The sequence below is a fragment of the Podarcis cretensis genome (genome assembly GCF_951804945.1).
Source record: "Podarcis cretensis genome assembly, chromosome: 1".
Lineage (NCBI taxonomy): Eukaryota > Metazoa > Chordata > Lepidosauria > Squamata > Lacertidae > Podarcis > Podarcis cretensis.
This window is the reverse complement of record NC_137170.1, coordinates 116,018,222-116,034,497: the sequence shown is the minus strand read 5'-3', so window position 1 is coordinate 116,034,497 and position 16,276 is coordinate 116,018,222. Positions and strand designations below refer to the sequence as shown.

The following is a 16,276-nucleotide window of genomic DNA, read 5'->3' as shown; positions in this document are numbered from 1 at the left end:
CTGCGGCCAAGCTCTCTCCCCCCCCCCCCCCGCCCGGACTCGCATCCGCATTCCGAGCATCTGCTAATTGGTCGCAGCTGGCGGGACAACACCCCAGCCACTCTCGGGTTGACTCCGCCAGCGCCCCCTACAGCATTTCGCAGGTAGCCGCGCTCCCACGCCCCCCTCCCAAACCCCATATCAGCTGCAATAGCGACAGGCAGGCCGCCCTGCGCGCTCCGCTTAACTTTTCCCGCCTCGCCCATATACATAGCCCAGCCGGCCGTCGAGCAGCGCCGAGGAGAGTTCCCGCCCCGTTTGGACTTTGAGGGAGTCTTTCCCAGTTTGCTAAGGGGGGGGAGCAAATCCATTCTTTTGTCCTGCTTCAGCTGCCTCCCCTCCAAATATATATATTTTTTTAAAACTGTGATGAGGGTTGCTTGGAGAGAGTCAGAAGAAGGCTTTCTTTCCTCGACGGGGGCTGCCCGGTTGCTTCTGCTCCTGGGCTGCTGCGCGATGGGCGGGCAGCCCTACAACCTGGACCGGCGGAGCGCGCTCGTCTTCCCGGGTCAGAACGGGACGCTGTTCGGCTATTCGGTTCTGCTGCACAGCGTGGGAAGCAGCAGATGGTGAGTTAGGGAGGGTGGGCGTGGGAGGGTCTCTCCCTCCCTCTTCTTAGGACGACCATCCTCGACGTGTCTCCTCGGAAGTTTAGGACTTCTGAATCCAGCAGGGTTTTACTCCCAGGTTCATAGAACTGTGGGAGTTGGAAGGGGGTCCCTAGGATCATCTAGTCTGACCCCGCGCAATTCAGGGGTCTTTCTGCCCTATGTGGGACTTGAACTCGCAACCCTGAGGTTAAGAGTCTCCTCTATTCTCTGAGCTGTCCAGGGTTAAGGACGACAGCGCTTCTTGGGAAGAGGTTTCCTCCACTGACTTCTGTCGTTGCATTTTGCCGATTTAAAATAATCGCTCGTGAGAAGGTTAGAAAGTTTTAAGAATGCAGCGGCAGATTAACAAATAGGCAGGGTGGGCCTTTTGGGGGGCCCCACAACAAACGGATTGTGTAATAAAATTGGTTTATTAAAATGGTTAGCCGGTAAAATAAAATAAGTATTAGGAGTTAATTTGAAAAGGGGCCCCTGATATTTCAACTGCCTAGGGGCCTCCAGAGGGTTTGCGATCTGGCACTGAGCAAATGTTGCACCCCTTGGTTGTGTTTTTCTCATGGGTCTCAAGCATGGATGAAAGCGGGGGGGGGGGGACAGCTGCCCCTCCAAAAAAAATCAAGTAAATAAATAAAAATGCTTAACTAAAAGTAGAAATTATAGAAAGATTTTGAAAGGTTTTTGCTGAGCAATCGGGGTCAAAAGAGAATAATTTAAAACAACCGTTGTTGAGACATTGCATTCAGAATCTGCTAGACAGAGCCAGGCAGAGAAGGATGGTGGGTGGGTCCCCCCCTCCCCAACATAAATCCTGGTCTCAAACTATCCTTTGAGGTGCAGAATTTTTTCTGGCTTGCCCCCCCCTCCCGGTAGACAGAGACGCTTCAGTGTTTCTCTGGACTAGAGGAACTAATTTTAAACTCCTACCTCCGTTGGTCCCCAAGGGGATTGTCACTGTGTCTGCAGTAGGTTGGATCCACTTGCCTTTGGTTTAGCCTTGCTTTTCTTTTGCTTCCTTCCCCCAGGCTTGTAGTGGGAGCCCCAAAAGCCAGCTGGCTTACAAACAGCTCCGTGGTGAATCCAGGGGCAGTTTTCCGATGCCAAATTGGGAATAATCCTGGGAGAGATTGCGAAATACTCCAATTGGGTGAGTGGTGGTGACCCTCTCAGTGACTTGGCCATTGTTGGCAGCCAAACAGGATGACCCCAGCTTTGGTGAAGCTTTTCGGAAATCCTTACCGTATAACGCTGTTCCTTATTTCCATCTGTCCTCGCTCAGTAACGTCTCCAAAGTACTGAAATTATAAAGGAGTTATTGAAGACTCATTTCTTTTTCTATCTCCTCCTCCTCCCTGCTCCCGAGAAGGTAGGATGTCCATTTGCCAGTTGTAATTGCGAGATCGGCACAAGACGAGTTTACTTTTCCACCTTAATTTATTTCGTCAGTATTCAAAGATGATGGCTTTCCTTGCTGAATACGCAGAGAATGATGTGTCTCCCTTTTAATGACACATCAGCTCTCAGTTTGTTTATATTCCTCTACATCCTTTTTTTTTTAAAAAAAGAAATAATTGCAGCTTATTAATTTAATGTTTGCATGGCACTTCCCCCAAGAAGGTGCCCAATGCCAATTAAAAATGGAGCTCAAGTAAGAGTGAAAGAATGACAAGCCGTGAAATCCTAAACATGTTTAATTGCAAGGCGGTCTCACTGCAGTCGATGGGACTTGCTCTCTAGTTATGTTCTTAAAAACCTTGAAAATGAAATAAAAGCCAGCAAGTCAAAACGCAGGTAATTATTTTGGATCAAGCAGTTGGGCATATCAGCATTCACAGGAAAAACAACGACATGATATGGTCCATGAAGAAGTGTAGAATTCGGCGCGCTTAAGCCCATTGAAATCAAAGGGGTTATGTTTACCTAGTTGCCTTTTAATGTGTCTGTTCTTAGAAGGGCTGACTCATTTAAAATTGCCAACCACCAAAATATCGTTTTTGTCTGTTAGCAGATGGAAAGTGAGTTTGCTGTTTTAAGACCGAGTTAAGTCCGGACTAAAAATGATACTTGAAAACCTTATGCATTGTGTGGTTTCCCGCCTTTTGCTCCCAACACTCATGGAGCGCTTATTCATAATCTTGTGGAAGCCTAGCCTTTTAAGGCATTGTAGCAACAAGAGTCCAAGAACTTTGGAGCCAATGCCGTTTATAATGACAGTCACGGACGAGAGAAATGGGGAAACCCCATGTACTTCAAAGTGTGTGGGAAGAAGTGTTTAGATTGGAGAAAAATTCTCTTGCATAAATACATCCCATTCCTTGTGGAAAAATTAGCTGAGGAATGCTGTCACACTGTAGTTTTGTAGAAAATGGAGTCATTCAAGAAAAAGGGTCACAGGGAGTGTTTTGGCTCCAGGCTCTTTACTGAATACAGTGCACTGTTGCCAACCTGCGTGCTGATGATTTGAAGACTAGCTGAAAGGTCTACTCTTCTTCTCCAGTTAAGGATTCCTTAACATCTCGTGGCCATGACATCGAGTTGTAACATGCATGTGTGAAGGAACCAGTACAGAGAGAGAGAGAGCTCAGGTGCAGTACTTTTCAGTGGAGCTGGTTCACAGATTTGCACCGCTTCCAATTTATGAAGCAAATAAGTTATATAAGTGGGACGATTGGCCATAGCTCATGCAGAGCTCTTGGGTTCAATCGCCAGCATCTTCAGCTAGGATTTGGAAGCCTGGAGGGTCAGAGTAGGCAATGCTGAGCCAGATGGACCAGTTATCTGACTTTGTATAAGGTAGGTTGCTATGATCCTGTGATGTGTGAAGCATTCCCAGGAAGAGACCATTTACTGAGGTAGGTTGAGGCACTGAGAGAATGTGCAGGCTTCTTAAGCATGCTGGTACTCTCTTTCCAAATGTTGCACCCTTGACATCAATTTTTCTTGTAACAGTAAAAGAGACCATCTTGAAATCCATGCGGCTGGAACAAAACTGTAACAGGTTATCCATTGAAGGATAATCTTGTGTTGTGTTGTGCCATGTATCCATGCAAGCAGATTTCTCTTCCACTTAAAATAAATCCCCGGAGACTGAACTGGGGACATTTTCGCTGCACTGCTGAACAACAGCTCTCGTTTGTGTTTCTTGTTACTTGATGAATGGTAGCTGGGTGTGTGAATGGACTTCATACCATTCCTCTTGTCCAGATTCACCCTTGTATTGTTCTTCTGCACGTGCTGCCCACATGTGCAAAGATCTTGATCCCTACTGACAGTCTCAGCCTGCCATGCTTACTCATGACTAGATCAGTTGTCAGTGGAAGGACGTTGTCCCACGTCACGTTAAGCAAGTTCCTTCTCCATAGATATAATAATAATAATAATAATAATAATAATAATAATAATAATAGTTTATTATTTATACCCCACCCATCTGGCTGGGTTTCCCCAGCCACTCTGGGCGGCTTCCTACAAAATATTAAAATACAGTGGTCTGTTAAACATTAGAAGCTTCCCTAAACAGGCTGGATTTCAAGATGGATTTCCCAGCCTGACATGTTAAAGGTCAGACTAAGGTGTTCATATGTAAGCAGCAGTGTACGCTGCTCTAACTTGCCACTTGAACATAAAAGGCTGAGGAGAATACTCATATCCCTACTGCTCCTGGTGACACGCTTCTTTGCGATGCCTGTCCAGGGATGGTAGGGAAGCTGGTACTTCATTTTTGCAGGATCAAACTGAGAAACGTAGTGCTAGTCAGGGTCCCCACTGTGGATGTGGGGCTTCATTCCCTTTTGTTGTGTTCGTCTCTCTGCCAATTCTGGCCCTGGGCTTCAGCAAGCCTCTGGACACAATGCTTTCGGTATGCCACCTTACTGAGTGAGCCTGCCTTTGCATCTATGCTTTTGCCACCGACTATTCATTTTTCAATAGATGATGTTGGACTTTCCCATCAGTTCCAGCCGGTGGGACCAAGAATGATGGGCATTGTGTTGGCTACACCCCCGACTTGACATCTTTGGGGTCCAGTCTGCACAGCTGCCCAGGGTGGAAGAGGAGGCTGTTGTTCCTGCTACTTGCGCCTGTTCCTGTTTACTTGGCTTTTCAGTGGAGACAAGTAAGCAGGCAGCATTAGCAAGGAGGTCCGTGGCCAGGAGTTGGTGATAAGCTCCCTGCTTATCCCACCCTGTGGGATGGACCTTGATGCCAACCCCTGATCGCCATTGCAGGGTTAACGGTCTTTCAACGCATTCACTTCTTTCAAAAAGCAGCAAATACTTAGTTCTTGACCCAGCGAGGACCCAAATACTGGGGCTACACTAGCAATGGATTTGATCTGTCATGAAGCATGTTTGAGTTGGAACTGTTCTCTGATCGGCAATGTAATAACGAGCTTCAAACATTGTTCATGAAAACTGCATTCCCCAAGAATAATTTATTAGTGTTCTGTTGCTCCTTAGCTCAGACAGAGAAAAACAGAGTTCTGTGTTCTGATGATTGTTGGCTACTAGGAAGTCTGTGTACCTGCAGGCCTTAGATCCCAGGCACTTTCAGATAACTGAATTGAGCACTGAACTATTTCACCCATGCCTGTGAAATGCGGAATTTATCTTTGTGGGGACAAAAAAAGGGACCATGGTATACCCAATTGTCTAGTGATAAAACCGCTAGCACATCTGGGAAGCTAAGCAGGGTCTGGTATGGTTTCAAACTGGATGGGGAACAACGTGTTGACATTCCTGAATTGTAGGGCGTGTTTTACTAGATGACTCTTGGGGTCCCTTTCCAAATAATCATGCAAATTCAGAACTAACAACTAGAGAACCTATAAAGGCCAGTGATGGAGGAGAGCCCCCTAACACCCCTAAGTCCTTGGGACTTGATTTGGTTGGTCCTCAGGGGCCACCTCATTTGCTGAGCTTCCTGAGGTCACATGGCAAGCTGCCATTCCATGGAGAGGAATTCCAGCTTACTTTGTGCCAACCCGACCAAGCAATCAGGCTAGCTGTCCCTCCACCCTCGTCTGTCTACATGTCCGCTATCATTATGTCCCTAAATGATGCCAAATTATGGTGCCCATAAACTTTGGATTCTTAACCTGGCTGCTCCTCCACCTGCCACAGTTGTGGTGAAGTAAAAACAGCAACTTTTGACCAGTTACAATGTTTGCTGGTCATCCTGGTCCTAAAGCAATAGGTAGAGGGATTGCTAGCATACTCAGCCCCCACCCACTTGTACCAAATCTGCCTTCCTGGGTCTGAAGATTTGATTTATTAGATTTCAAATGAATCACAAAGTGGCTTATAAACAACAATAGAACATCACAAATGCAGCACAAATCATATAGAAGAATTAACAAATTGCCGTTACAACCCGTAAAACATCATCGACTGAACAACTAAAGCAGTACAATTGCAACAAAGTTCATATTGAAGGATTCGCAAAGGACTACAGCATTCATAATAAATAAAATAACAGCAACATTAACAAAATGGCACTCAGAAATAAACAAAGCACTGCAAAATTCATACACACTCTCTCCCCAACCCCATGACTCATAACCTTTCACTCTATTCATTCAGTTCATTATTGATGACCCCAAATTGGGGCTTAAGGTGCAGAAACAGGATAGGTGGGTAACCGTCTGATGCCAAAATGCTCCACAGCCCTGAAATGACCTGCGTGGGGTTGTTTAAATACTCAAGCCTCTCACCCTTTCAAATTCACCAGTCCCAGAGCAACAGGATCCTTTTAACTAAATGTAGCATCCTCCAGTGGCGTAGCGTGGGGGTGCAGGGGGGGCCGGCCGCACCGGGCGCAACATCTGGGGGTTAGGGTTAGGGGGCACAAATCCATGGGTTAGGGGGCGCAAATTACTTGCCTTGCCTCGGGTGCTGACAACCCACGCTACGCCACTGGCATCCCCATTGGCCATGTCTCACATGCTGCCCCCACCTGGCAACAAGTGCTTGTATGAAGGGCCCCTTTGCAGCATAAAAATCTGCCCATTTCCCCAAACATTTCAGAGTCTTTATCTTGCATGCACCTAACTGCTATCTCCCAAACCAAGCTTCCAAAGAATTAGCCAGTTAACCTGTTACATTATTTTTAATCACGAGGAGCAGGGAGAGAGACTAAGAGAAAAGTTGTTTCCATTTTATAGTTCTGAATTCCTTTGTGATCTTAGAAACAACTAGTATTTTAAATGTCTGGGCTGAAGATTTGCAGTGCAACTCTCTATGTGTCTACTCAGAAGTAAGCTCAATTGAGTTTAATGGGATTTATTTCCACGTAAATTTGTGTAGGTTGGATAATTGTGCAGCCTTATACATAGCATGTGAAAGAAGCACTCTAGTAAAAAGTGAAAAACATGGAAATATAGTCATGCCTATTGAAAGAAATCGCTTTCTAAATGGGTGCGAAGCTGGAGGCATTTTTAATTCTATGAGAAGCAAGATCTTGCCTTGTTGTCAGAGCCATATAGTTCATCTGTCTGCCTTTTGGGTGGAAGTCATCTTGCTTAAACCACTAACTTAGATATATTTGTTAGATAAGCCTCCACACATTTCCTTGGACCAGGCCGTGATGCTGCTGAGCTGAAACAGATGTGAGGCGAGCTATTTAAATTAAAGTGCAGTAAAGCATTAGCATGTGTTTGTGTGCATTTATGTGCATGTGTATGTGTGCATGCATGTGTGTCTGTGTGCAAGTCTCCCCCCCCCCACCTCCCCCCAAAAGATATGGCTGTAAAATCCCAAGCACATAAGCTTAAATCTGAAACCGTGACTCTTAATTTTTTTGCTTTCCATTTTTTTCCCATTTTCAAGTTGGGGAAATGAATCAAAAATACATTCATAAATTGGCTCGTCTGTTGGCAGTAGGGGTCAGAAGGTCATGGCTCTGCAAGAGTCTCCTCAGAATTAGTCACCAGACGCATAAGATTTTATCACTTAAATTTTTTGCTTTTCGGTTTTATGTAGGAAAGACTCTCCTCCCTGAAAGAGAGGGGAGTGGTTGTGGACGGGAGCCCGAGCACCGCTCCTAGCAGGGGGCGTTGCCCCCTGCCTCCAGCTCACCTGGCTGGCACTCACGCCCCCCCCCCCCGGTGGCTGTCCAACCAGGTGCCATGGGGGGCGTGTCCAGCAGCCTTTATGCTGCAGTGCCAGCCTCCCCCCCCCCGGCCTCATTTCTCTTTGTCGTCCTGGGCGAGTCAGGAGGATCCTCACCTCCGTGTTCCTGCATAGAAGCGGCCACGTGGAGCTAACTTTGAAGAAGACTTTTGAGAAAGGGAAGTCTTGCCCTCAAATCCTCCTTCATTACTTTTGTGATTACTTTTTCCTTTCTCCTTGTCTTTAAATCCTCCTTCCTTCCCACCATCATTTCCCCCTTTATTTTTCACATAATACCCTCCTAGTTTCATCTTTGATCCCAAAGCCTTTTCGCTGTGTAGGGGGTCTTCCAGTGTGTGTTTCCAGCACAGCTGCGTTTTTGAGAGTGCTAATTTTAATTTTATTTTATGCTGCTAATTCTTCCCTACTTACTGCGTATTGGTTTGATTTATTTAATTGGAGTGTCTGAGTGGTTGGTGTAAGAACGATTGCTGAACGTTTGACCTTAAATCCATACTTCATCACTTTAATTGCCCCCATACTCCTTTATTTTAATTCCCCCCCTTACTCCTTTACTTTAATTCCCTCCTTGCTCTTTGGCGAGTTGTTGCTTTAATCCTGCCTGGATATCCTGTGTGATTGAGGCTGCTCTTGCTGGCAACATCTTAAAAAACAAAAAACAAAAATACTTCTCCGACTTTGTACCAAACATTCTGTGTGTGTGTGTGTGCTGCACTTTTCCGATTTTAAATCAATCACTCTGTATGTGTGTGTGTGTGTGCTGCTCTTCTCCAATTTTAAAAGACACTCTCCCTGTCTTTGTCGGCAGCATCGCAGCGTGCTCGAAAGGAGGGAAATCTGAGCGCTACGGGGGTGGGTTCTATGAGCGCGTACTGCGCACGTGGTCAGTGTGAGTCTCAGCGTTTGTTTGAATTGCTGGTGCATTTTAAAACTGCTGTTTTGCTGTGTATTTCCGTGAGGGCTTCTCCACCGGTAGATTGTTCAACTGCCTCCCCCTCCCCCTTCATTACCCCCCCCCACTGCTCTTGGAATTTTGTTTCTCCTGAGCTGATTGCCATTTCAGGGTGCGGCAGCTCAGCTCGAAATTCCTTCAGTTGATTGCCATTGCCCTGATTGCCATTGCCCCAATTTTGCTATTGTCTCAGCTTGCTTCTGCTCTCCATTACACCCTTCCTGGTGCTCTGAGCTCCCTCACGTCACACCCCCCCCCCCTGCTTGGTTTAAAGCTGGATAGTATTTCTGGGTTTGCTTGGTGTCTTCTCCTAGTTGTATTGGAAACGCAACCCTGTTGCCCCACAGTAAGAAAAGCTAGAGCTGGGTGTTTTCTTTATTCCATTTAGTTTTAAAACTTCCCTGTGCTCCGGGCTTGCACCCCCCCCCCAGTTGTTTTTAAAAGTGTGCTTTTCTCTGTGTCTGGCTGGCGATTCATTCTGTTGTGCCATAGAAACTCCATTGCTGTTGCCCCATAAAAGGATGGCTATTGTTGCCTGCTGGCTCTTTGGGTTGCCATATATACGCCATTGTTGTGCCGGCCTTAAGGCAGGGGGACAATAGCTCTTCAGCCTTCTCTTTCATAAGAGGCAGAGTTTCCCCAGGCTGCTTCCCCAGAGTTAATCTTTGTCCTTTGTTTTACCGGATTAGGTGATTGCCAGGCCGACATACTTTGTTACTTGGCAGTTGTTGCATTCAAAACCACCTGGCTTTTGGGGACAACATTGAGCTGTTTGGCTTGAGGCTTCCCTGTAATTTTCCTGCTTCTGTGTGGTGTTTCTTTATTTCTTTAGCAGCTAAAGGATTGCTGAGTGTTGTTTCCTATTGTAAAGTAAAGTAAAGCCTAGTTCGCAGCCTGGTTTCATTAATGGATGCTTTAGATTCTGCTTCCATGAAATTTACTTTTGTAATGGGAGTGGCTTCTCTGTTTTAAGAGAGCAGCTCCACGTGTCTAGCTGCTGCTCACTTTACTTCATTATTTAGCTGCTGATCATTTTATTTATGTATTGTGCCGCTGGGGCACCATAGCTCTTGGGACTTAGGCTTGGTACATTGCTACTGATACAGGGATATCTTCATTAATGATTGTTTATCATTTTATGATCTTATAATGGTATTATATATTTGATTTAACTGCACATAAATAAATTTATAGACATATACAAGAGGAACAGTCAAGTGATGAATAATTATTTCATATCATCAGTTACGGTAGACAATTGATAGTATCAGTAATTAATTCTACTTACAGTGGTAATCGATTGAACAAATAGTTCCTTGATTAGATTGTAATATATAATAATAAATAATAATAATAACAATAAATAGATAAATAAATAAATAATAGATAAATAATAATAGAATGATAACAACAACAACAATAACAATAATAATACTAATATTAATAATAATAATAATAATAACATTAATATAAAGAGTATTATATAATAATAATAATATATATATATATATATATATATATATATATATATATAAATAAAGAGAATAAGTGGAATGGCATCACATACCAAGATTAAATTGATTAATTAATTAAATAAATAAATCTAAAGATAAATATATAAATAGACAAATAAAATTGATAAAAATAAAAACAAAATTTATAATAAATAATTGACATATTGCGGAACCCTCAGTTGCTTAGATCATGGTGACAATAAGGCCAAGGTTGCAGGTTCGATCCCTGTATGGAACAACTGCATACTCCTGCATTGCAAGGGGTTGGACTAAATGACCCATGGGGCCCCACACAATTCTAGAGAGCCCGAATAGCTCGATTGGTTAGAGCATGGGGCTGATTATGCCAAGGTGGGTGGTTTGATCCCTGTATGGAACAACTGCATATTCCTGCATTGCAAGGGGTTGGACTAAATGACCCTCGGGGTCCCACACAATTCTAGAGAGCCTGGATAGCTCAACTGGTCGAGCATAGTGCTGATAATGCCTAGGTTGCTGGTTTGATCCCTGTATGGGACCCCTGCATATTGAACGAGACATTATAATATGAAGTAGGAAGCATCTTTTTTATATATATATATATATATATATATATATATATATATATATATATATTTGTTGTTGTTTAGTCGTTTAGTCGTGTCCGACTCTTCGTGACCCCATGGACCAGAGAGCGCCAGGCACTCCTGTCCTCCACTGCCCCCCGCATCTTGGTCGGACTCATGCTGGTGGCCTCGAAAGCACTATCCAGCCATCTCGTCCTCTGTCGCCCCCTTCTCCTTGTGCCCCCCAGACACCTCTGCCGCCCTCTTCAACGTTTCTCAATTTTCAGGCGCAGGCCCAAGCTCTCTGGCAGTAACTGCGGCAGTGAAAACTAGGCCTCTGGCCCTCAGAATCTGCATTGGGTCGCCTGTGCGGAGGCCGCCGGCCTGTGTCAATAACCCTGTTGCGTCCAGTTCTTCCGGTTCTTTGCAGAATATGCAGCCCGCTTCCAGGATCCATCTAGCATGCTGGGATCTAATTGAAGATGGCACCTGGTCTGTGGTGGTCGTCCTGTATGTTGAGAAGAAGCCATTAGATTCTTACGCACTGGTAAGCCGGACCTGAGAAGGGAGCCAAAGCGCAAGGTCAAGGTACGTTGGGAATTCAATAAGGGGTCATGCCAAAGGCAGTCTTGTAGGTATCTGCACGAGTGCGAGAGCTGTGCAGGGGTACTTCCAGCCGTGGCGTGTTACAGAAGGCAGCAGCCCTTTAGGGAAGGCGGGGTGCCAGTGCCAGGGAAGCCCCCGCAGCAGGGAACAGACGATAGGGACCCTCCGGGTCTAGCATTTTCCCTGATCCTGCTCCCTCCTCTCCACATTCTTCGATTGAAGTCTTCGATTGGGCACTTAGACTTATCCGGATTTTGGTTACGAGGCACTCTTGGTAAAATGTGACATGGAGTCAGCCTTCTGTCTATTGCCAGTTCATCCCAATGACTCTCATTGGCTGGGATTAAAATTTCAAGGGAAATATTACATTGGCAAGGTGACACGTTACCTCGGTGACTTTCTACTCGTTGGGAAGCCCAATACTGGCGAATGTGCCTCCCTTCTGGAGGCCTTTTCAGCTTTAGCCCAGGAGCTGGGAGTTCCCCTCGGTGACAATACTGGCGAATGTGCCTCCCTTCTGGAGGCCTTTTCAGCTTTGGCCCAGGAGCTGGGAGTTCCCCTCACAGCAGATAAGGCGGACCATCAACGGATCTTACTTGCCTGGGTATAGAGCTTGACACAGCAGCTCAATCCGCCCACCTGCCAGTGGGGAAAATAGTTGCCCTTAAGGAAACAATTCGTCAAACCCTTCCCGAAATATCATAATAATAATAATAATAATAATAATAATAATAATAATAATAATAAAAGTCGCTCTTAGACAGGTCCAGTCCTTGCTAGATCATTTCAACTTCGCATGTAGAGTAGTTTCACCAGGCCGCCCATTTCGCTCCCGCTTAGCCAGGTTGTCAGCGGGCCTCAAGCATCCGCACCATAGAGTAAGACTTCTCAAGTCGGTCAAGGCGGATTTTGAGATGGGGATCAGATTTCTGGAACACCACAACGGAGTCTCCCTATGGCTGGAAATCCTTAATTTAGCCTCTGATTTCCAGGCCCACTCCAATGCGCCTTCTGTGCCCGCCTAGCCAGGCTGTCAGTGGTCTTAGACACCCGCACCACAGGGTCTGCTTCCCCAGGTCGGTCAAGGCAGATCTGGAGGTATGGACGACTTTTCTGTAGAACTACAATGGGGTATCTCTATGGCAGGATGTCTTGAATCTGTCATCAGACTTCCAGGTCCAATCGGACGCGGCTGGGTCCTTAGGCTTTGGCTTGTACTTCAAGGGGCGCTGGTGTGCACTACGATGGCCGACGGCATGGCAAGGTCAGGCCATCACGCGGGATCTCACCTTTCTTGAGTTCTTTCCAATAGTGGTGGCCGTTCACATCTGGACGGAAGATTTTCGAGATCACCGCGTGTGCTTCTGGACCGACAACCTGGTGGTCGTGAACATTCTAGCCAGGCAGTCATCTCGGTCTGAGAGGATCTCCTCCCTTTTGCGGGCATTCGTCCTCCGGTGCCTTGAGTACAACATAATACTTAAAGCCAAATTCGTACCCGGAGCCAATAATGACATAGCCGATGCCTTGTCTCGATTTCCGATACCTCGCTTCCGGTTGCTTGCACCTGGAGCACAACTGTTGCCTTTCCGGAGCACCTGTGGAATATGGGAGACGCTAAGTGATACAGGGAGTATTGGCGTCCGTGGCACCCTCCACTCTCAGGTCCTACAAGAAGGCCTGGTGTGATTTCCTTGGTTTCAGGTCTGGGTTATCTGGGCTCTCACATGACGTACCTCCTACCACTGACACTGTCTTGCAGTACCTTTCCCATCTCTATTATCTGGGACGTGCTACTAAAACCTTAAATATTCATGTAGCCGCCATCAGCTTCTTTTCAAAAGCTACATTTGCTCATGACCCGGGTAGCGACTTCTTGATCCATAGAGCCATTGAGGGTTGGGGCAGGTTACAACCTCACAGGGCCGAGGGCCGTAAGCCGATTTCTTCCGAGTTGTTATCACAGATACGCATAAAACTCAGGTCAATTTGCTACGCTATCGCCTTTTTGGCACGCTTAGACTTGGTGAGGTGGTGTTTGAAGTTAGTGCACGAGGTTCAACACGCGGCCTCCTGTGCGAGGATGTGCAGTTGTCCGATTCTAACATGACAGTGCGTATATGTCCAAGACTGATCAGGCTAGTAAAGGTGTCCTAGTTAAGCTCACGGCGTCGGCACAGCAGGGCCCATGCTCGGTAGAGGACACTAGGCGGTACCTCTATCTCAGACCGCCCAGCCCGGGTCCGTTTCTGGTCCATGAAGATGGGTCACCCTTGTTGAGGCATCAATTCACCAGAGTACTTCGCAAGGCTATTGAGGCTTGTGGTCTATCCTCCCAGGAGTACGCTGCACATTCATTTAGGATTGGCGCTGCAACCACGGCCTGGGTTGCACCTGGGGCTACTGGCGGACAGGATCAAAGAAATGGGCCGGTGGGAAATCCAATGCTTATAAGTCTAATATGCCACTTGCAGCTTTACCCTACTTATCCGCCTTTTCTTTTCTGTCTTTTACCCCCAGCTATGCTCAGGAGAAGCGTGTGGATTTGCGGCCACAGTATAGTTCATTGGGCCCGCGTACAAGCGGTGAGCTGCGGCCTTGCACACAATCTTGGCCTTCCACATGGTGTTTGAGTTTCCTGGTTTTCGACAAGAGGCATGTGTTGGGAGGAGCTTATGCCATTGCTGTGGGAGAAAGTAGCCAAGTTTGGCCCTCCCGACATCGTTGCAATTCATTTGGGGAGAATGACCTCGCTAACAGAAGGAGTGTGGACTTGTTGTGGAGCATAAAAAGAGACTTGAATGCATTTGCAGCCTTGTGTCCCAGAACAACGGTGTTCTGGTCCTCCTTCTTGAAAAGAACTGTTTGGTATGGCCATTATAAGAACCAGGAAACTCGTAAATCGGGCGGTAGCCCGTTGGGTGCGCTTTATGTATGGCCGAGTCATTTATCATGACCGTATCCGGATCGGCGACCAAGCTTCATACCGGAATGACGGCATCCACTTATCGGATCTGGGGAACTACATTTGGTTAGCTAGTGTCAGCAAAAGCATCTGGGATTGGTTGCAGCTTTGAAGGTATTGGCGGCGAGCCTTTAGCTCGGGTGGCGGTTAGGCATTGGAATTATGTGTTGTGGTGTGTCGAAGTGCTAGGTGTGGCCATCGCCTATGCCTTCAATTTCTAGGGGTATTCCGTTAATGGAATCTGGCGGTCGTGTATTCCGTCCGAAGCCTGCTTGGCGGGAGGCCATGGCACGACCCTCGGTGACATCAGGGGTGAGCCTATAGTTGGATTAGCATCAACAGGTGATGAACCCCTGGTGAATAAACCCACTTGTTTCGCGATCCAATGCCTAAGCCAATACCTTTTCATTGCTGTAATCAATAAAGTTGTGGCCTTTTCTAGCCCATTAACCTTATATCACGTGTCCCTGTGTCTTCATTTTACTTCGCGGGGGTCGGGTCCTCGAACCACAAAGACTCTCCTCCCTGAAAGAGAGGGGAGTGGTTGTGGACGGGAGCCCGAGCACCGCTCCTAGCAGGGGGCGTTGCCCCCTGCCTCCAGCTCACCTGGCTGGCACTCACGCCCCCCCGGTGGCTGTCCAACCAGGTGCCATGGGGGGCGTGTCCAGCAGCCTTTATGCTGCAGTGCCAGCCTCCCCCCCGGCCTCATTTCTCTTTGTCGTCCTGGGCGAGTCACCCACCCTCCACTCCCTTTGAGTTAGGGCTTAGGTCATTGGCCTTGCTATGGACCTTAGGTTGGTCGCCCCGGTTGCCCGGGGGGCCTGGTAGGAGTTTTTCCATTTGGCATTAGGCTTTTTGGTTTTTTCGCCTACCTCGTAGCAATCGTCACAACTTTTTGGTGGTATTGGTGGGTAGGTTAGGCATTGGAATTATGTGTTGTGGTGTGTCGAAGTGCTAGGTGTGGCCATCGCCTATGCCTTCAATTTCTAGGGGTATTCCGTTAATGGAATCTGGCGGTCGTGTATTCCGTCCGAAGCCTGCTTGGCGGGAGGCCATGGCACGACCCTCGGTGACATCAGGGGTGAGCCTATAGTTGGATTAGCATCAACAGGTGATGAACCCCTGGTGAATAAACCCACTTGTTTCGCGATCCAATGCCTAAGCCAATACCTTTTCATTGCTGTAATCAATAAAGTTGTGGCCTTTTCTAGCCCATTAACCTTATATCACGTGTCCCTGTGTCTTCATTTTACTTCGCGGGGGTCGGGTCCTCGAACCACAATGTTACTGCTATGAGCAATGAATTTTTATTTTTTTAAAAAGCCTGACAGCTTGAAATGGGAACACCAAGAGTGAGGCTGAGATCTTAATACAGTGGTACCTCGGGTTAAGTACTTAATTCGTTCCGGAGGTCTGTTCTTAACCTGAAACTGTTCTTAACCTGAAGCACCACTTTAGCTAATGGGGCCTCCTGCTGCCGCCGCACCGCCGGAGCCCAATTTCTGTTCTTATCCTGAAGCAAAGTTCTTAACCTGAAGCACTATTTCTGGGTTAGCGGAGTGTGTAACCTGAAACATATGTAACCTGAAGCATATGTAACCCGAGGTACCACTGTACCTTATTTTTTGGATGGTCCCATTTCGTTTGCAAACAGATAGGCACATAACTACCCAAGTTCACTATTGGATATAATCATGCTCCCTCAGCATAGGAAATTTTACCCGCAAAATGTGATGTCCCACAGAAGTGAATCACAAGTAGGGGAAAGCACTGTTGTGCTTAAGTCCTGCTTCCATAGCCATCTGGCTGGCCACTTGTGAGAAAAGGTCAATGGGCTTTGGGCCTGATCCAGTACGGTGCTTCTTAAGTTCTTACAGTTCCTTACTTGTCAAGTGTTTTTATGTTGGAGGCAGCTGCATA

General features: G+C 46.7%; 1 protein-coding gene across 3 annotated transcripts in view; it reads left to right on the top strand.

The window, feature by feature from the left end:
• The first annotated feature begins 203 nt into the window (after window positions 1-203).
• Window positions 204-16,276, top strand: part of ITGA4 (integrin subunit alpha 4) — a 61,520-nt gene continuing 45,447 nt past the window's right edge. For 2 of the 3 annotated variants that reach the window (XR_013839152.1, XM_079977014.1), the window contains exons 1-2: window positions 204-608; window positions 1,673-1,794. Coding sequence is in view for 2 of the 3 variants with exons in the window: in XM_079977014.1 (XP_079833140.1) it covers window positions 409-608; window positions 1,673-1,794 (322 nt within the window). In the remaining variant the exon portion in view is untranslated. Of the gene's footprint in view, window positions 609-1,672; window positions 1,795-11,934; window positions 13,977-16,276 lie in introns of those variants that run through there. The other variant, XM_079977015.1, reaches the window with a different exon arrangement.